The 20,327-nt window shown below is 49.2% G+C and overlaps 2 protein-coding genes across 9 annotated transcripts; both read right to left on the reverse strand.

Moving 5' to 3' along the window:
* Positions 1–10,314: 10,314 nt before the first annotated feature.
* LOC122378961 lies at positions 10,315–12,741 on the reverse strand. Its single transcript, XM_043360681.1, has 5 exons — positions 12,673–12,741; positions 12,005–12,234; positions 11,699–11,830; positions 11,216–11,353; positions 10,315–10,695 (listed from the first exon to the last, which is right to left on the reverse strand). Exons 2-5 carry the CDS (start codon positions 12,113–12,115, stop codon positions 10,558–10,560), a joined length of 519 nt encoding a protein of 172 aa, XP_043216616.1. The 5' UTR covers positions 12,116–12,234; positions 12,673–12,741; the 3' UTR covers positions 10,315–10,557.
* Positions 12,742–13,192: 451 nt separating this feature from the next.
* On the reverse strand, positions 13,193–20,327 carry LOC122378932. 8 transcript variants are annotated; one of them, XM_043360620.1, is made up of 7 exons: positions 20,191–20,305; positions 18,857–19,038; positions 16,465–16,956; positions 15,458–15,693; positions 14,981–15,167; positions 14,080–14,676; positions 13,193–13,735 (listed from the first exon to the last, which is right to left on the reverse strand). In XM_043360620.1, the coding sequence occupies exons 2-7, from the start codon at positions 19,034–19,036 to the stop codon at positions 13,400–13,402; spliced, it is 2,028 nt and encodes a 675-aa protein (XP_043216555.1). In that variant the 5' UTR covers positions 19,037–19,038; positions 20,191–20,305; the 3' UTR covers positions 13,193–13,399. The 8 variants fall into 8 exon arrangements, with proteins under 8 accessions (XP_043216555.1, XP_043216553.1, XP_043216554.1 ...); XM_043360618.1 differs by having other exon boundaries at positions 18,857–19,041; positions 20,191–20,291; XM_043360619.1 differs by having other exon boundaries at positions 20,093–20,270.

Below are 20,327 nucleotides of genomic sequence, written 5' to 3' on the forward strand. Positions count from 1 at the left end.
GCGTTTGAATTTTCCGAATCCGACCATTAGTTCGGGAGATAACAGGGGGTAATATTTACCCCCCCCCCCCCAGCCCCGCGCGTTCGGCTGGAGACCCCAGCCCCGCGCGGGTTAATGCATTGGGTGAGCCAAAATTGTTTTACAGTGGCGCTATTAAAACAAGCTCTCGAACCGATTTAACATCATTTCTTGCATGATGCCTGATGGCTACAGTAAAAAAGAACAGCTAAAAAAAAACTACAAAAACTATGGCATGCCTTTTTGAAAGCTATTGAGCACCCCCAATGATTTTTGGAAAACTACACCCATGGTATTTAGTCTCCGACAGAAGATGATGACATTTGAAAAAAAACTTGTTAGCAGTTTCTAAGAACAAATGATGCCGTGTTAAAATAAACAATAGGTTGCCAAGCCAGGGGAGAAGGATGTTGTACTGAAAGAAGGCGTGTTTATTTTAGCTCCAAGGAAACGTCTTGTTCAAGGTTTTGATGATTTCTAACTGCAAGTCTGTCAATGTAGACCATTGTGTATATCAATTGTGGATCATTATGCAATATAATGCAGTTCTTGCACTGCGCAGGCTGCATATGCGTGCCACCCAGGTGACATGAGCTTACCTACGCATATTCTTGGAAATGACCTGAAAAATTGCATTCACATCTTTGACAGACAAGCGTACATACATCAGTGCACCGTAGAATGACAGATATACGCATTGGTGCTAGTGTTGAAAGTAGTTTCGTAGAACAATAAAACTCGCCGTCTGAGATTTCAGGTCACTGCTCACCATTGAACATGATCCTAATTTGGCGCGACATGACTATCTCATATGAATCGTCTGACAATCTCCACTGTAGAGGCAAGCCATATACGCCTCTCCCGTCTGCGAGCTGCATTTCAAGCGAGGCTTTTACCACCTGACTGCGACGCGGTACATGATATCTTGATCACAGTGTTATGAAAAGTGACGGACGTGGTCATGAGTGGTTACGTGCCGCAGCATAGGCGTTTGAAAAGGGCAGACTGGTTGCCTACACGTGCTACACGTGTTGCAGATAGCCGTGGTGTAATGGATGGTGGTACTTTTTAGATATTTCATGTTTTGTGCAAATCTTAGCGAACATGCACATGATGATCGAACCGAGGAGTGTTGTTTGAGACACTTAAATGTCATCGCAACAATTCTATTAAACGATGCATGTGTGGTTCTGCCGTTAACATCTGTCTATATGATACGACTCCGTATAAAAATTCAGCAGCAGGTAGTATGTAGTTACAACAAATACCCCAGCAATAACTTACTCAAAGAATACAGCACTGTCACGTAATAACTGACCATTGAGTGCCTGTCCCAGGCTAGTTACAGAGCGCGCCGACCGAACGTTTTACCGCGATGTCACGCCGCTTAACCGTCGTTACAAAAGGGAGGGCTGATCTGTATGCAGTGGGTGTACGTTTTGTCTGGGGCTGACCGTGACTGCTAGAGCTTCGTCTGTGTGTGACGGTGAACGTCATAGCTGTGTCATTCATCGTGAGACCAGAACGTGATTCGTGATTCGGGAACGAGAATAACACAACTCTGCAGGCATTGTAAACAGACCGTGAACACAACACCTCATTTTACAGCTCGGAATTCAGAAATATTGTTCATCCCTCACAGACTATCGGTTGACTTTGATTCTAGGCTATGCCTCTATCATGCAGTGACGCGTGTCTATGGTGAGCATAGAGTGACAGGAACCGGCCGTCACTCAACTTGTGTGATGCGGCACAGCCTATATATCATTCAATGCAATAGACTGCCTGGGAGAAACAGAACATCATTCCGTACTCAGCTGTACATGACCGTGCGTACCGCAGCCCTGTATGCAGCTGTTCTAAACACAAGAGTTCTGCAATTGGCCGTGAACTTCACCGCTGGCCGTGAACGTCTGGTCAGTCTGGCCTCTGTTGTCGTCTGGTGGAAAGACAAACTGCTGGTCATTTCGTCTCGTGTGAAGGTGGGGCGGCAGAAAGGGGTCAGAAGGGGTCAGGTAGTAACAAACAGCGGGGGTGGATTAGGCATGGCATTGCACGCCAGGGTGGAAGGTTAACGCTTTCGAAATGACGAGAAACGTCGAAGGTCTTGATGTTTCTCCATGAAAAATACTCATACTTCTGTAATGAATCATATCAACAGCTTTAAATGTCGTTTCTTCTTGTCGGTCCACTGCATGTTAGGCCCTAATGTCACCGGCATCAGGCATTCCCAATCCCTGTCCTCCTTTGTCCGTTTAAATTCCGAAGCTGTTTGAGCCATGGTCCTGTTGAACAGTAAACAATCCCCCGCCACCATCTGACGTGGCAGCGTGAAAGGTCATTTTTGCCAGCCGTAGGTACTTGGCGGCATAAATGCGTTGATAAAGCTGCATTCCTCTTGCAATAGTGCCATTGCATCTGCTATCATGCCTTAGCAACAGGGGGCGGTTAGAAGTTTAGAGCCAGGCTTTGCCCAGGTAAGAAGTCTGTTTCTCCAGAAGCCCTGGCCTCGGTTGCGACTTATGACTGCTGCTGCTGATAAAACTGTACTTGTGATGAGACGATAGGTTCTAAGACAAGTGCACTACCAGTCACGACTCCACGTGCCAATGTGATGATTCATGTGCACGTCAGGATGGCAGTGTTTTGATGGATTGTTTCTGAAGTACTTCGTCGGCTGTCAAAAATGCAAAGATTGGAACAAAATGTATGCGATTGCATCGCAACTAAGACAGTGATTGATGAATACGCTGAAATGGGACCGCTTTGGCACTGGAAAAACGGTTTGAACCTTTGGATCAATAAATCTGTCTAAAATAGTTTCAAGCATTGCCAACCAAGGAACAAAAGCCAACAAATGTGATGCCTGAAATTCAGCTGTGTATAGAAACTTGCCGTTATCTTAAGCCCAAGATGCTATTTAGTATTTATACAAATAACAAATGGAATGTATGAAGCTTGTAACACGCATCCTAGAATTCAATAGTTTTGTGAAAACTAATGAAGTGAACTAAGCGCAACATCAGAAGAGACTTTGAAAAATGCTGCAGCTATCCTTGCAAAAAAATAACAACTTGGGTATGCATAAAACATTGGTAATGAAATTCGGACGTGGTAAAGTAAACTACTTTACTTGCTTTGCATACTTTCTAAGTCTTTCAGTTTTCTTAGTGCTTTGCAAGGAGCATTTGTACTTTAAAATACTTTGTGAATGACCTCTCCTTGAAATTGTATGAAGGATATATTTTACAAAAAAGTATTTGACTTTTTTGTAAAATGTATCCTACATACTATTTCAAGGAGAGGTCATTCACGAAGTGCTTTATAAGTCTTGTTTACTTTAAACGTCTGATGAAGAAGCAGCTGACGCTAGTAAGACTCGGCGCACTAGGAAAAAGTCCCTGTAAGTTTATGACCGGACAACCGAACCGAAATAAACAAATACTCTTACTTTTAGGCATAAGGCACCAAGCACACTCTCTACATAACAGAAGACGTTGTAGCTGATCCGTTCTAAGTGATGCTATACGAGCACCTGACTCGACCCAGTCCCGGGACCTGCACTCACCCGTGTCTCCGTCCGTCCGTGAGACTGGCGGCGGTGAGTAGCAGTGTGAGCGCCAGTGAGTTCCGGTGAGCTGCCATGGCCGGGCCGGTCACACGCGTCGCCTCTCGCCGCTCGGAGGGGCCCACGACCGACCGCCGCGACCGGCGCTACCGTACTGACTGGTGTGACGGCCGGACGGAGAGCTCTCAGCTCGCCCGGCGGGGTGGGAGGGGTGGTGACTTCACCCGATGGCGGGAACAGATCTAAACTCAGGCGGTGGGATAGGAGGAGTCTCACCTCTTACCTCACACGGTGGTAACTTCTTTCTTCTTTCCCCTCCCGCGAAATGGAAGAGGAGACAGCTTTACCTCGAGGGATATAGAAGATCTAACTTCACCTCCTGGGATAGTAGGGGACTAACTTCAACTGGTGCGTTTGGAGGGGACTAACTTCACCTCGTGGGATAGGAGAGAAGTTAACTTCACCCAGGCGTACCAGGCGTGGCTGGACCTACACACTCCCGAGTCCCGCGAGGACTACTGCCGCCTGCGGAACTCCGTCAAGGCTCAGCTGGCTCAGGCGCGCAGGGAGTTCCTGGGGCGCCAGCTGCTGGCCTCTGACCGCAAGGAGTTCTGGTCCAGCCTCAGGAGGTTCTACCTGGCGCCCTCCGCTTCAGCACACTCGACTTCAGACAAGAGTGCAGCCGAGCAGCGGGCCCGCGCTGACCGATTCAACGAGTTCTTCGCGTCGGTGGGCTCTCGCATCGCGGCCGACTTGAATGATGACGTCACTGCGGGCCTAGCCCCGCGGCCGCCTATAGTAGTCTCAGCGGCGTTCCGGCTCCAGCCTGCGACCCTACCGGAGCTGGCGCGAGCTGTGAGGCGGATGAACTCGTCTGGGGCGGTGGGGCTGGACGGGGTGCCACTCGGTGCGGTGAAGCGCTGTTTTGATGTGATTGGCCCCCACCTGCTGCGACTTGTGAATGTGTCCCTAACCAAAGGTGTTTTCCCTGAGGCGTGGAAAACTGCCGAGGTGGTGCCGATCCTTAAGCCACGCGGTGATGTACACGAACCATCTAGCCACAGACCGATCTCACTTTTATCTCACTTGTCAAAAGTTGTTGAAAAGGTTGTGTGTGACCAACTGTCGCGGTACCTATCGGACCACAACATTTTATTTTACAACCAGTACGCCTACCGATCATGTCACAGCACGGAGGACGCCGTGCTCGACGCTGTCGAATGGATCAGCCAGAACTCAGAGCGGGGAGAGGTCTCCTCAGTCACGGCAGCTGACCTCAGCAAGGCCTTCGACAGCGTCGACCACGGCGTCCTCCTGCGCAAGCTGGAGTGGTACGGGATCGACCCGACCTGGTTTGGTAGTTATCTTGGCGGCCGGGGGCAGCTGGTCAGGGGCGGCAGAACAGTCCTGCCGGTCCCCTGCGGGGTTCCGCAGGGATCCATAGCCGGGCCGATCCTCTTCAGCCTGCTAACGAACGACCTGCACTGCCATCTACCGGACTGTCGGGTGATCGCATATGCTGACGATGCCCAGCTGCTCGATCACTCGCGTCCTGACCCTCAAAATTTAGCATCACTAAAACAACGTGTCGAAAACTCCTTGGATGTCATGAAACACTGGTTTAGTTCAAATTCTCTTAAAATGAATCCTCAAAAGACCGACTTCATTCTCATCGGAACCCGCCAGACTCTCAGCAAGATCGAAAACTTTCATATCTGCATAGCTGAGTCAGTCTTAAAACCGTCACCAACCATCAAATTGTTGGGGGTGACTGTCGACTCGTGTTTGGCCTGGGACGCCAACATCAGTCACATCGTCAGGAGGTGCAATGCCCTCCTCATATCCCTCTCCAAGTTCCGCCACCATTTTGACCAGGAAACGCTAAAGTTACTCATTGAGACCCACGTGTTCCCTCACATTCTGTACTGCATTTCGGTGTGGGGCGGAACCACAAAAAATCAACTCACTCGGATCCAAAAACTCATCAACTTCAGTGCTCGGATCGTGACAGGCGTGCGGCGTCGGGAGAGGATCGGGCCGGCTCTGGCATCCCTGGGCTGGCCCAGAGTGGAGCGGCTGGTGTGGGAGAGGGACCTACTGAAGGTGTGGAAGGCGCTCCACATACCAGCTTACCCTCTCTCCATCCGCCGCATGTTTGTGTCCCGCTCTGAGGTGTCTGGCCGGGTCACACGCTCTGTAGAAGCTGGCGCCCTGGAGCTGCAGAAGTGTAGGCTCTCTTCCACACAGAGAACGTTTAGTTACCGCGCTGCTGCCGCGTGGAACCGGCTGCCGCCGGCCGTCAGGGAGCAGCCCACGCTGACCGCGTTTCGCCGCGCAGTGGCGGCCAGCGAAGCCTGAGGTCTTGGGGTGCTGTGTTTTATTCCGGTTTTAGTGCAATTAGCTGTCTTATTTTATCTGCCAGTGCCTATTGCCTTCTTGCATTTTACTGTATTGTGCATGACGCTGAATCCTGAAAAACCATGTTATGTGGATGGATTTTAGATCAATACATACATACATACATACATACAGTGACAGGGAAGAGATTAAGCGTCACTCGGCGTGGCGGCAGGGGAACGTATCTTTACTCAAGCGGGCTAGTATAGGAATTTAGCCTTCCCAATGTTCATGAATTCCTATAGCACCTGCTACGGTTTAAGTCACTAAAATTGAATTGAGGACAAGTCAGTAAAGCTCCCACATTCCGTGCCCGTCCATATCCCCTTTCTTTTGAAACGACCAACTGACGAGTGACGAATAGTGGGAAACCTAAGGATTAACTGTGGAAGAAATAAAAGTACGTTGAACATCCTTCGTACGAAGAATTTTACACAGGCAGCCCCTCTGTTCGGACCCAAGCGACATCGGCCGTCCGGTGCAGACCGAACGCAGTGACCTCTGTAGGCCCAATTCTAAAACTGTCTCCGGTCGCCTACTGCTGGAGCCTAAACATGAAGCCACTGAAGAATCGGTGAAGTAATATTTTTTGTGCTTTGTGATCAAGCATCTAAGCTGTATGTTTTTCTCTTTTACCGATGTTTACGTGCCAATGTGCAGTTATTGAAAAGTGGTAGGTAGTAGGTACACGTTTGTCCTATAAAAAAGTTCATACCTACCTACCTACCCACTTACCTACCTACCTACCTACCTATAGAAGCGTTGTGTTAGGGGAAGTTGGGGCAATGCCGGAGTTGGGGCAAAGCCGAAATTCGAGATATTTCGAAAACCGTAAGACATGGATGTCACCTGTCACTGATGCTCTGAAGCTTAAGTGACTACAATTATCGCATGTTTGTTACGAGTCGTCATTCGGAATACTTCGACTGTGAGGGCGCCAAGAGCGTTTTCAAGGTACGTTTCCCTTGTACTACATGCGCCTTTGAAGCTGCATTTCTCACTCATTATGCTACCGTTTGTCTGGCCAATTCGGTCAAGCAATCTTTAGCATGTCTTTGCATAAGTGTGCTGCCTATTTGAAATTTATACAGCACGTTGAAAAGTTATGGGCCTGCAAATGAAAGTATGGCAGGCTGGGGTAATGCCGAAAACGTGCGATTACGCACGTGTTGAAAGCACGCTACGTGGACTTTACTGCTGTAGAATAGCAACGCGTATTTTTAGTCACACAAATTACACTTTCAACCGACACAACGGCCTGTTACCTATAAGGAATGATTTTCCTGGCATGTTCTTATTATATCACACAATTATAACTTCCAGTGTGCACCGCGTCCTCAAGCTCTTAAAACGCGTGTCAGCTTTGATCAATTCTGGATAAAGTTTGAGATAAAATGGCAAAACATCAATGTCGGCATTCCCCGTAGATCATTTCTCCCATTTTCGGCTTTCCCCGCAGTCCGGGGCAACGCCGAAAAAGTCACTTCTTTGATATTTTTAGTTTGTGCGCTGAACGGTATGCGAATTCATCAAATGCGCCTGGTATGTTTGAAAGGCAAAAGACTGGCCTCTCGAATGACGCCAACAAGAATAGCTTATGTTGTCTACCTTGCGTGCTACGGGCGTCAGAAAAAAAGTCTTCGGCGTTCCCCCAACTTCCCCTACCCATTTTTTATTGTTAGGAACCAGACACGTTAAATACATATTTATGTATATTTGCGCTACATGAACACACAACGCACCGCTGTTAGTGGATTGATAGTTTATATTCTCGTTGTCACACAAAGCCGAACACTTCTAATATTCAGTATAAACACCCAACGACTTAATACTTTAATGTCAGACCATGCAGCTCCTCACAGTGCTTTAAACAATGTAAATGTCATTTCGGTACGTCTTGTGTGATAAAAGTCGATCCGCATGCACGCATTATCATCAAGGCACACATGGGCATTTGACATTCTTCAGACTAATTGCCGATGCTCGATGCTGTGAAATCTAAAACGTCCTATGTAAAGTCGCTCGTGTTCGAGTTTGTCCTGAAAAATGATTCTGATGTTTAGACGTTTTAATTAACCCTCGCCCGTATTGGTGCTTTTCCAGCCGCGAACTTATAAGGGGGGGGGGGGGGGTCCGTTGGACCCCCCTTGCCGTTTCGCCCCTGATCGAGCTAGAGCCTCGCGGAAAAAACGAGCGTGTTGCCCGTGACAAGAGGAAGCCGATAATACCCAATTTTAAGGTCTTAGGTCATTGGTTGACCTTGCAGGTCAGGTCAATGACCCATAAGTCGGGAAAATCGGGACCTGTTAGAACGTCGTAAAGTGTGGCTGCTATGGGGTTTTTCGGGGCGCTGATCACGAATATCATGTTAGTTTTGATCACAGATGATGTCTTTATGCATTTAGTCCAGGTCGGGTCAGGTCAGGTCAGGTCAACCAGTAGGGGTCCTGCCGGGTATTCCTAGTAGGTGTCAACCGCCTCTGACAGCTTCGTAACATGTTACGAAGGTACCAAAACTACTTCGTAAACGTTCATATGGTTGCTAAATTCGAATTCAGCTCCAAAAACTGGCCTAGAAACATGTAAAACTCGAAAAAGTGAACCGAGGTCACCAAAGGTCAATGACCTGACCTGACCTTCAGGTGACCTTGACAACCACCCTAATGCATGGGGGTAACATCATATCACATGTTTGAACGCTTGAAACCACGAAAAGACTGCAAACGCGCGGCTAATGCGGGCCGACATACGCCGAATCGCGATTCCGGCCAAACATGGTCTCAAAAAGTAGGTCACAGGTCAAAGGTCATTGGGGCCAGGATCATGAAATTTTCAGGGTAGGTCTAAAATTGATTGACGCGAGGGTACTGAAAGTTTCGTCGCGATCGGCCGCTTTTTACGCGAGTTATTCGCGAAAAACCATGGGGGGTCCGTTCGACCCCCCCCCCCTATACGGACGAGGGTTATGGGAGTCCTTAACCGGCGACCGCCTGGGGGGGGGGGGGGGGTCAGATCCGACCCCCCCCCCTCCGTTTTTCTTGAATAACTCACGAACCGCTTGCGCTATCAACTTGAAATTTCGCATACCTTCTCCCCCATCAATTTGACGTCTCCTGTGCAATTTTGAAGAAAAAATTTTCAAAAATTTCTGAGATATATCGATTTTAGTGATGTAACTACATGGCGTTTTCAGTCAAAAAATGATAAATGTTTGAAAAATCGCCAAAAATCGAGGTTTTAAGCAAATTGCAAATTAAGGACATGAAAAGACGCAGCTCAACGAGTTCTTTAAAATGGCTATCTCGGATTTTCCATAAAATGCGTTTTTCACCCCTAAAAATTCAAAAAACTATATTTTTTGGAAAACAGCTAATAAAATCCAAAATTTTGAGAATTTCCAAAAAACCGGAATATATGTTATAAAGCTCTATTAGAACATTAGATGTCCCAAATTTCAACTTTCTATCTTGATTTTTGACCCCCAAATTGTAAAAAATAGCTCCAACATGCATAGGGCATGGTGACGTCATAAGCATTTTCGCGAATTAGAGGCACTTCTGAACATCGCATGTGAAAACAAATGGCACCACTAGATTCCTGGGACAAAGCTCGTCTAGAAAAGTGCATTTTTATGTCAAAAATAAAAAGTTGAAAAATTGACTTTTTTTCTTAGCCCTCGTTTAGTTATGTATGGTATAAACGATTTTTTTATGCTTTCAATGCACACTTATCACCAGCACAGTGACTTGGGGTCACATATAACCATTAGGCATTACCATCGGATTTGGCGTGAAAAATAAGCCATAAAACATGTGTCGCACGCCCATGTAGCAGAAAGTGAAAACTGTGACCTTTCGTGACCTGACCTGACCTTGACCCGTACTTAGTATGACCCCTATACGCACATGGTACCTTCACTAGGTCTTTGAGGTCATTTGTGGTGAGTTTCGAGCAGCAGCTATCGATTCCGCTGTCCGTAAGCCTAATCATGCAAAACCCCTGAATTTGACCTTTGACCTGACCTTGACCCGAAAGTTGACCTCAATCTTAAAATCTTAAGAGTGCTTTGGGAAGGTCTCGTAGAGACCTTTCGAACGCCGCCTCGCGGGGCTCGATACGACCATTGGTTCTCGAGATAACAGGGGGGGGGGTCGGATCCGACCCCCCCCCCCCAGGCTGATGTGGGTACGGAAATAGCCCAGGCGGTGCCGGGTTAACCTCTCCTATGGCATACGTGCGTGTTTTTACCAAACTGTGTCATGTACGAGTAAAGCCAACGAATGGTTTTCGTTTCCCTGGCAACCTAACAATAAAATAAAATGTGTATAACCCGAGTAGCGATGAATATGAGAGCAAATCAGACAGTGCCCGTAACGTTAATATTTTTCTAGTCATTTGCACTTCCCAGATGCCTGCGGACTGCAGAGAATATCACAACGGCGCTTCAGCACAAGCTGCACTGGCCCTTTTCGTCACAAATAGTCTGTCTTCCATCACATTGCCACCAAACCGGTCACACAGGTCACTCAGGTCACTCAAGCGGGTCGTGTCCCTCTACTTAGTACTCGCCGGGGTCACACAGGTGGGGCATGTCCCTCCAGTTGATACCACCAGTACTGTTCTGGCCGGTTGTCGCAACTCCGAAGACTCAGTCGCGACCCAGGCTCCCGAGTCAGACACTGGGCGGATTCTACGTGTACCAGTCCAGAGCCCTGGAATGTAGGAGAATATACAAGAACATATTAGCCGTTTTCACGACAGGCTATTCGGCGAGTGAACCTAATTTGACCAAATCTGCACCTAATCTCTTTTACAGCAAATATCTTTATTTTATGAATTTATTTCAGTGTTTTAATCGATGATACTCTTTGAGAATATGACAAAGCAGGGATATAAGCAATAAGTGCAGCCCTCTAGCTGATAGCTACTAAGAGACACAGTGAACCTAATTTGACCAACTCTGCACCTAATCTGCACCAAATGTGCATCAACTGTGTACCAGATGGCCGTCGTGAAAACAGCTAATGTGAATAAAGTTATGAATGAACATTCTCCAATGCACAAAATGCAAAAATAATCGGTGTACATCAACCTTTTTCTTTTGCGAGTAAATAGCAGAGCTTCATTAAACACTTTATGAATTTCGATTCACACCAAAATAATACACGAAGAGCTCGTTAACAGGTACGATGATAATTAGACAGATGGTGTGACGATAATTATTAGACCTACCTGTGTGAACACCCACTCCTCGCGTTCGTCATTGCAGCCGCCCAGTCGAAGATCGGAGCCCACACAAAACTCCCGCTGAGATTCTTCACTGCTCGGCACAGGGCTGAATAAACGACCCTCAAAGTCCATACGGAACCTCTGCCAAGAAACAAAGTCAAGGGAGTTGGATGCCGAATGCGTTGAAGATAGTTTCACAAAATCTGTAGCGATGCTGCTGAAGTGATTTATGTATTGATCAATATGCAATGTCGGCTTCAATTTACCTTTAATGGAGATGTCGTATGATCAATTTCTTTTGAATGTTGGTCGTTCTAGTTCAGTCGAGGTAGCTAGGGTGGATACTGGATATGAATATTTTAAGAGTGGTTGATGTGGCCGTGAACAGACCTTAAACGACCTGGGGGCTGGGGCTGGCATGTTGTGGCCGTGTTCCCCCTTGTCCTCACCTGTGTGTATCGTCAATCGTATAGCTGTTGCCCTCACCTGTGTGTTGTCCAGGTTGTGGCCATACTTCTCGCAAGGTGCCAACACCAGTGGCCTGGACGGATTGTTCTCAGAAACGTCTAGTTCGGGCCTCCGTATGCACAATATTTCTCCGGCATCAGCGTTGTAGAACTACCGGGAACAGAAAGACATGTCAAGAGTGTGACAACTAATCGATAAATACATTCCAAAGGTTGACTCATTTTTTATGCTCTCATGTTGACGAAAAAAAAGCGCTTGAATTTTCCCAAGCTTAAATTGACGAAGTTATCAAGGTTTATAACATTTTTTATCAATCGAACTCACCTGCCCGTAGTCTCTCCGCTGACCGTTTCGCAGGGCCAGGAAGAGTGCCATGATGAGGAGTTGGAGCAGAAGTGCGGCCAGGGAGAGAGTGAGGGAGCAGCGCCTGACCATCGCTGTCCTCAGTGACTATCGCCGCACCCCTCGGTCGCGGCTCATATCACCGATATCATCCCCTGACGCTGGATCATGGCGGCTTTCAGAGCGGGTCCGATCACATCCCTGGCAGATGGCTGAGGGAGGGAGGGCGAACCGGGTAATTAAACGTCCTTATTGTCTCTGATAACTTCCGTTAGCGGCACATGTTTTATTGGACAGTTGTCTACGTGTTACATACTTGAAAGATTTGATCATGTGTTTTGTAGGTATATGTAGTTTGGCGAGATTGTAGGTATAGTTTGTGTATCACTTGCTTTACATCCAACCAGGTCAGTTCCTATTTTTCAATGCACCTGCATCGAAACATTTGTCTGAAATACGTATCCGCACAGAGGTAGTAAACTAAACCTCTTCAGTCAGATTTCGCATCAGGCAGCCTCCGTCGCCACGCCACCGTTCAGCGTTAGGCTCACCACGCTATCTGACAAGGTCAGTTCCCCGACCACGCAGCTGTATCGTCCAACTCCTGATAACACACGGCCGACCGATAAGCCCCGCATCCTGGCACTAACCTTTGGAGCTCCGGTCTCATTGAAGTCAGAGCGCGACCATCCTAACACCGCCTTCCACTAGCCACCGGCAGACACTGCCGTCCTGCCCATCCGTCCAACGCTCGCACGTGTGATGGAGGGGTGCCAAACTACACAGCTGGCGGCGGGCGCCCACCCAACGACCCCTCCCCCGGCGGCGGGCGACTGCCCCTCCCTTCACCTGTAACCCCCCCCCCCCTCAGACGGCGGCAAACAATAAGAACCCAGGCAGGCACGATCGTCCCCCCTTGCCCGCAACGCTCAACACGAAATTGAGCACGCATATACACACCCAATTGACCGTATACTTCACGAAGCGGGCGGGGTCGGGCAACACGCTAGATTGGAGCGTATTACCAGTCTTGTTTGGAATAGTTGATCATGTTTGCTCCAACGACAATAAGCCACGGTTTCAATAAAAGGGCGAGGGCAGATAGCAAGGCAAAATATATGAGGTGGAGTTCAATTGTGCAGGTAACCGACCTCCCGATACATTACGATCGAGCAAAAACAAAGTTGAAATTGCAGCTATTTATTTACACCTCGGCCTAATAAGGCACATCCAAAATAAACATTGAAAATGTCAAAAATGCGGAAGCATGGCACATTTTGAATCATGAGAAGACCCGGGTAGAAAATAGCCTCCAAACATCAACAACGCCAATAAATTAACGTCACCGAAACAACGTCATCGTCGATCTTTGACGGACTAGAAAAACGGCCAGTACCGCTCCACGGCGAAATATCCAGCGCAGTAGCAGACCACGAGCAGGACCAGAGCGGCATACATCCACGGCGCGGCGTCCAGTCCGAACAGACGTCCTGTGATGACGGGACACGGCTCCAGGGGCGGCGTCCACTGGGATCGGGACGCCGGCCGCTCCGGAGCCCTCTCCTGTCTGTCGGCGTCCTGTTCGGCGTCCTCACGCGGCTGCAGGGGCTCGCCGTCGTCGTCTGCGTCCTGGGCGCCTCCCTCGGCAAAGTTGGGTCCCGTGGAGGCGTGGCGGGCGTGGTGGAGCTTGCCGTCTTTGGTGAGACGAGAGCTCTGTCGGCGGAGGGGGTGGGGTGTCAGCGGTGCAGAGGGCAGCACGGAGGTGTGTAGGTGGCAGCACGGGGCCGTGTGGGTGCACGGAGGAGTGCACGGTGGGCGTGTGGCATCGGCGACTGCCCAGTATGGACGGACAGTAAAAATCCCATGCTACACACGGATTGACATAGCATAACACTGAAGAAACAGATTTACAGTGTCACCTTCCAAAAATGCGCCATAGCACGGTATAGTGGCTAAACGACTGTCATGTAAGTTGTAACACGATATTTGACCTAAATATCTAAACCCGAAATAAATAACAGAGCCGGTACTACCACCGGACACAGTGGTCAACTTACCCTGTGCACCATGTAGACCACCATCATGCTGTAGACGACGACGAGCGGCAGCAGTCCCAGCGACTCCGTGCGCGGCACGAGCTGGGTCTGGTCCACCAAGATCAGCACCAGCGCCTGGCACACCCTCAGCAGCACCATCAGGAGCACGGCAGAGACGGCAGCCTGAGCCTGCGCCATCAGCCGGTGGCCGCGCTGGTACTGCGGCCGAACGTACGTGTCCGAACTGATGTGCGCCTGACCGGCGATATTCCCCAAATGAATCTGAGTCTTCTGCAGGATCAGATCGAAATACTTGAGCGACAGCGTGTGCGCCGCCAGCACGAAGAACATGACGTTATCGTGCACCAGTTTGACGACGAAGTTGAACACGTCGGCCACCAGCACGACGCCGGCGTGCTTGGCGTCTCGCGCAGAGGCGGCGGCCGTGCCGGCGGCGGTGCCGGCGATCACGCCGTCTCCGACCAGGGTACCGACGGCAGACATCAGGGCGACGAGGACAAACAGCATGGAGAGCAGGCGGCGGTCGACGCGGCAGTAGTTGATGAACCGCTCAGAAACGGTCGGGTACTCGTGCTGCTCGGTCACACAGTCGTACACCTGGAACAGGGATAGGGAGACATTGAGATTGGTAATATTTCGCCAAGACAAACATTCAGTGCGGTCATTTGTGATTTTCCAAATACTTGCAGTTATCGCTCACCCCTGAATCATCCCGATCATCCTGAGAATGCCGGCCACTTCCATCCCGATCACATTGATATACACGCGCATGGGCAAATAAAAAACTTCATTACTAGAGTACGTTTTCCGACACGACACTATAAAATTCAGTCTTTCCAGCGACTGCAAAACGGACAGAGCGTTAAATTAGCGTCACCCGAGTGTATCTCTCACTACTTACCTCCGCCACCACGGTGATGAAGTCGGGGTGTTTTAGGCAGAACCACGACACAAACACGGAGATGTAGCCCATGAGGAAGATGAGCCGCGGCAGCAGATACGTCCAGACGAACGAGTGCTGACACACGTACTCCACCACGGTGTTGTTGTCGGGCTTCGTATCCGGACCGAGACGGGTCAGGTAGGTCCTGGGAATGCCGGACAAAAATTATAATCTTATGTAGATTGAAGTACGTACTACGTATGCACGATAATTTGACATTTGATCAAAGGTTTGATTGATTAACTAAATAGTTAGATATTTGGATAACATTCCTTGAGATATTAAAGAAAACTTAGCGAATTTGTTGTGATATGGATGGATACATTTACCAGTACCTATCATGGGCCGTGATAAAGTTAACGGCGAATATCCGAGCCACCGAACATTTGTCATTTACTCATCTCCCCCACTCTGCATACCTATGTACTGTCTCACCTCTGGCAGCGGGCCCACTGGAGGCCGATCCCGCCGAGCGCGATCAGCAGGAACACCAGCATCCAGAGGGCGGGACAAAAGCGGCGCAGCACGGACGGCTTGGCGCCCAGCCGGTCTCCGACGTCGGGCAGCTTGGCGCAGGCAGTCAGCCCCAGCAGCCGCTTCCAGGCGTGCAGCAGCTGCCGCAGCGCCTGGGCGGCAGCCTCCAAACGGTCCACCGGCAGCTTGGTCTCCGTCTGAAATAGGGGGGGGGGGGGTAGGCCCAATAGATCCAAAGTCATGAGGGATACTATGCGGTGTCGCGGTAAATGTCAGCAGCACTCAAAGCCTCTACAATCAGCATGCATAGGCGGCGGAACGGTGCACCGGGGCACCGTGCTCCCCTTTGATTTTGGCATTTTAACATTAGCCCTATGGGCGTTGCATGGAAAGAATGGGACCAAAAGTCGGCAGTGACCCCCCCCCCCCCCCCCCCCTTAAGAAGGTGTTCCGCCGCTTCTGTCAGCATGGATATAAATTGCTACGATATTGTAGACTGCTTGATCTAAAACATCGAGTTAAAACCTCGCACTTATGAGGAGCGAGATCGAATAGACTCCCTCGGTTTTTCGCGATTGCGATGATTCCGATGAAACTTTCAAGGTACCTACTAGGTGATAAGTTTAAAGTAGGCACACATGCTCTAAAGATTTCATGCGTCTGCTCTACTTGACCTTTGACCTGTGACCTGTTTCTCGAGACCATGTCAGGCCGGAATTGCTATTCGGCGTATGTCGTCAAATTATCCGTGCGTTTCCGGACTTTGTGATTTGAAACGTGTTATAGTAAAATGCTGATTGCCCCATGAATTAAGGTGGGTGTCGAGATCACCTTTAGGCCTTAGGTCAGTTCAAGGTCATTGTGGTGACTGAAGTCTTATGGATTTGTAGGGTAGTTGTTGGATCGGAACTTTTTACTAACATAAAAATCATAGACCCAACATGCATCTCAGCCTCTGATCAACTCACTCTTCGGGAAGTGATGGGAATCAGGGCACCTATCCGCCGCACCACACACTTGGCACTGGGCATGTCGGCGGCACGCCCCTCCCAGGGCCTCTTGCGTCCCTTACTGGGACTCTTGGCGTCTGAGGTTGTCCGTGGCGTCGACTGGGGTGCTCGCTCAATAAGATCTACGTCCTCATCCACCATGGCATATCGTCGGGTTGACACGCGGTCAGGGGAGGCACCGGCCACCGGCATCGTGCAATCGGCCTCTGACCGGTCGTGGCGCTCCACCACAACTTGTGGACGCCGCCAGGACTCTGCCTCGTCCTCCGGACGCCGCCAGGATTCATTGTCCCCCTCGGGGCGCCGCCAGGGCTCTGATTCCTCCTCGCCGCAGCAGCCGACCAGGTCCAGCGGCTCGAAGGGCTCCAGGTCGGTCGGGCCGCGCCCCTCTGAGCGGTCCATGCTGGGTGACTCGGCGAACGCCCTCTCCCAGTCGCCGGGCGCACTCTCCTGCGGGCAGCGCAGAGACCGCTGTCACAATGCGCCCGGCGACTGGACGGGGGCGGCCGCCGGCCCGGCGACCGGGAGTTTTGCACTGGGGCGTCCGCTGCTCGGGGCAATTCTTACAGGGGCGCCGGCGACTGAACGGATCGCTCTTCGGCGGAGAGTTCCGCAGAGAGGGCCGCTCGGCAACCGGGAAATTCCGCACTGGGACCCGTGCTGGCCTAGAGCCCACATAGGGGCGGCCAGTGCCACCGACCGCATAATTTACGCTGGGTCGCCCGGACAACAAAATATTCGAAACAAAATATTCGAAACAAGGTACCCATCGCCCAGCTGCGAAAATCAGTGTGGCGACTTGGCGATACCGATGCAGTTTTCGGTTAGTCTCGAGATAACGAAAAGCCTTATCAATATTTATCAGCATTAATCAGCATTGGGATCCTTATAAAACAGCTCCTTTCAGTATTATCTAAAAACATTCTGCCGAATGCATTTCTGATTCGCCCGCAATTTTGAACCATTCGAATGGTACAAAATTGCGGGCGAATCAGAAGTGAAAAAAGCCACCACAAGTGTGTGCGCCATAGGATACGTTCTTTGTATGAACCTGGCCGATAGATGGATGAACCTGTCGATAAAGCACTGTCGAAAACTTTTCTGCGTGATTCTAGCTCCACTTCTCCAGCTTTGAGAGCACTCGCCGCGATAAATCGGGAAATATTACCTTTCAGATATCTACAGTACCTATCTGAACCTTCAAAGAATTTGACACAAACGTGTACTTATTTTTCATTTTAAAAACCATGCTGACCTTCATGTGGCTTTTAGACCCAGTTACCACATGTAAATCCAGATTCACAATTAGTAATACCCTAGCCCTCGCCCGCACATGGGGGGGGGGGGGGGTGGTTGCCACCCCCCCCCCCCCCCAGGTAGTCTTTCTGTCCTGCACTCAACATTTTTAGAGCTAGGTTTATTTTTCGTATAGCTGCTCCTCTATCCTTTCTTGATGTCCACTGAAAATTTCAAGTTTCTGTGACTTTTGGTTTCGGAGATATGACCTTGTTTTTCAGGTCATGTCATGACCCAAATGCCCAATTCTCGACATTTTGCGTTGGCTATGGGCCTTGTGAGCTTTTGACACCTTGATTTTGATTTCGGCCTTTTTTACCAGTCTTACCTCCCACCTATCATGGAACTTGTTGTTCGACGATGTAAAGATGTCAAGGTCAAGGTCAAGGTCAACCTAGGTCATCTAAGATAATTGCGTTTTAGGCAAGCGGAATTTACTTTTTGTGAAGTTTTTTGACTGCATTTTTGGTAAAAGCTTCTGAGATCATGATTTCATGTAACATAGACACATAAACAATCGGTGCACACATCAGTATACACACAGACACACACAGACATACAAACACATATAATTGACCTTGACCTAACTTGACCTGAAATGACCTCAGCAGCAAAAACCTGGTCGGGTAGTGTGACAAAGAGGTTCTAGCTGGCTTGGCACCAGAAAACGGCATCGTCATCGGTATATGATAAGCAGCGCACTTGATATCAAACGGTGACCCAAAACAGCAACATTTTTTAGTTTGACCTGACCTGGAAGGTCAATGACTGACCTGAGAAGGTAAAACTGGGTATCATTGGATTAGTCTCTTCCGAAAGAATCTTTTTGGTCTTTACCGCTAAGCTCTAGGTATCTCCAACAGGAACGAAATGGCGCGGGGGGGGGGTGGCAACCACCCCCCCCCCCATGTGCGTTCTAGGATGGGAAAATGGCATGTGCGGGCGAGGGCTAGGGTGCAAAGTGGTAGCCTAGTAGCCGCAGTAGGCATTAATTCATATCACTCAATCATGCAATAACATTCGGAAAAAAAATAAAAACCCCGGCTGAACTGACCTGCAGCGAGGGCAGCTGGGCGGAGCGCGCGCTGCCGCCGGACCGGGAGCTGGCGCCGGACTCCACCTCAGGCTCAGCGCGCTCAATAGCATCCTCGAGCGACTCGTGCTGTCTAATCTCCTGCTCGACGTGCGCCTGGTCCTGCGGCGGGCCCTCGGCGGAGCTCTCGTCAGCAGACATACCTGCTAAGGAGACGATAAGAACAATTTCAGTCAGAAGGGTGGAAGCTGTAGCGAAACACCTATAAGTTAAAGGCGGACGGTGGGAGAATCCGGTACGACATATTGACACGTGGACGTCAGTTGGGGAAACTACGAGGCGAATGTCAAAAAATGGATTGGTCAATAAATGGACTTTTGCTGACCATATATGGGCATAAATGCAGCCCCCGCTACTAAGGGTGAAAAACGGTATAACAAGCCGGTACCTGCGGTATCGCGTCCACTTATTGGAGAGAAAAGGCTTCCATTTTTCACTAGGAATTAGTGTGATTTGATTAGATTCGGCGAATTGACTCGAAAAAGGCGATGGGAAAACGGCTTTTCTGCAGGTTCTGGGCATCACAATCAGCTGGCCATTCAATAAATGGATTGGTTTTATGAAAGAAAATTGTTAAAAGATTTAATTTAATTACAATAAACACAAATATTTAATTCTAAAATAATAACTTAACTACAATTTGAAAAACCATAAACAAAATAATAAAAATAATGACATTTTAAAACCACGGTACTGCTTACATTTTTTGGCGCGTCTGTTTCAATCCACCATATTTGCCAATCACGGTTTGACCTTGCGTTGTAACTCTGCGATTTAGAGCCGCCAGATAATTATCCACCGGGTGAGTGTAGGTCTTGTGTGGTTAAAAAACATTCTTATGCCTTATTTTTTCATTTGAATGCTAAAATTCATTGAAAAGATGAAGTTGTCTGATTTTATGACCATATATGGTCATCGCCCCGCCCACTCCAGCCGCTGATTGGCTAATCCAATTTTTGTTTGGCTCCTCGTAGTTTCCCCAACTGACGTCGGTAGGCAAGAAAAAATCCATTTTAGCAAGCAGGCAATAGCTTGAGCAAAGGACATTGGTCAACTTATCTGACATCGATTCATGTCATGTCAATTTTAATCACACCATACCAGTCTAGACTATAATGGCGACGTGAATCTTATAGGCGACAGACTTTTAGCAGACATTAGGAATGAATAAGGATCAAACCTATCGGCTTAGCTCACTTTGTAATATCCTTCTAGCTGTTCACTTGCAAACGCGCCCCCTCACTCACTCACTCTCTCACTCGCTCGCTCGCTCGCTCCGTTCACACACGCACTACCTTGAGCTGGCCTGCCTCAGGGAGCGACCGCACCACCCGCCAGCCCCCGTTCGCCGAGTGCCGTCAGCGCAGCCGGGGCCAGTCTGGGTCGGCCACCTGCCCAGCGGGCGTGTTGCGCGCCCCTGGGAGCCGACTGT

This window comes from Amphibalanus amphitrite, unplaced genomic scaffold (assembly GCF_019059575.1).
Source record: "Amphibalanus amphitrite isolate SeventyFive unplaced genomic scaffold, NRLGWU_Aamphi_draft 000068F_arrow, whole genome shotgun sequence".
NCBI lineage: Eukaryota > Metazoa > Arthropoda > Thecostraca > Balanomorpha > Balanidae > Amphibalanus > Amphibalanus amphitrite.

Bases quoted from the DNA above. Each gene is read 5' to 3' on its own strand.
- LOC122378961 (XM_043360681.1), bottom strand. From the start codon at position 12,115: ATGGTCAGGCGCTGCTCCCTCACTCTCTCCCTGGCCGCACTTCTGCTC. The intron at 11,354-11,698 runs GTGAGGGCAACA...GTTTCTTGGCAG, and splicing joins ACAACCTGGACAACACACAG to AGGTTCCGTATGGACTTTGA. The intron at 10,696-11,215 runs GTAGGTCTAATA...CCTACATTCCAG, and splicing joins AGGAGTGGGTGTTCACACAG to GGCTCTGGACTGGTACACGT.
- LOC122378932 (XM_043360620.1), bottom strand. From the start codon at position 19,036: ATGTCTGCTGACGAGAGCTCCGCCGAGGGCCCGCCGCAGGACCAGGCG. The intron at 15,694-16,464 runs GTGAGTTGATCA...CCCCTATTTCAG, and splicing joins TTCCCATCACTTCCCGAAGA to ACGGAGACCAAGCTGCCGGT. The intron at 13,736-14,079 runs GTAAGTTGACCA...CTCCGCCGACAG, and splicing joins TGGTCTACATGGTGCACAGG to AGCTCTCGTCTCACCAAAGA.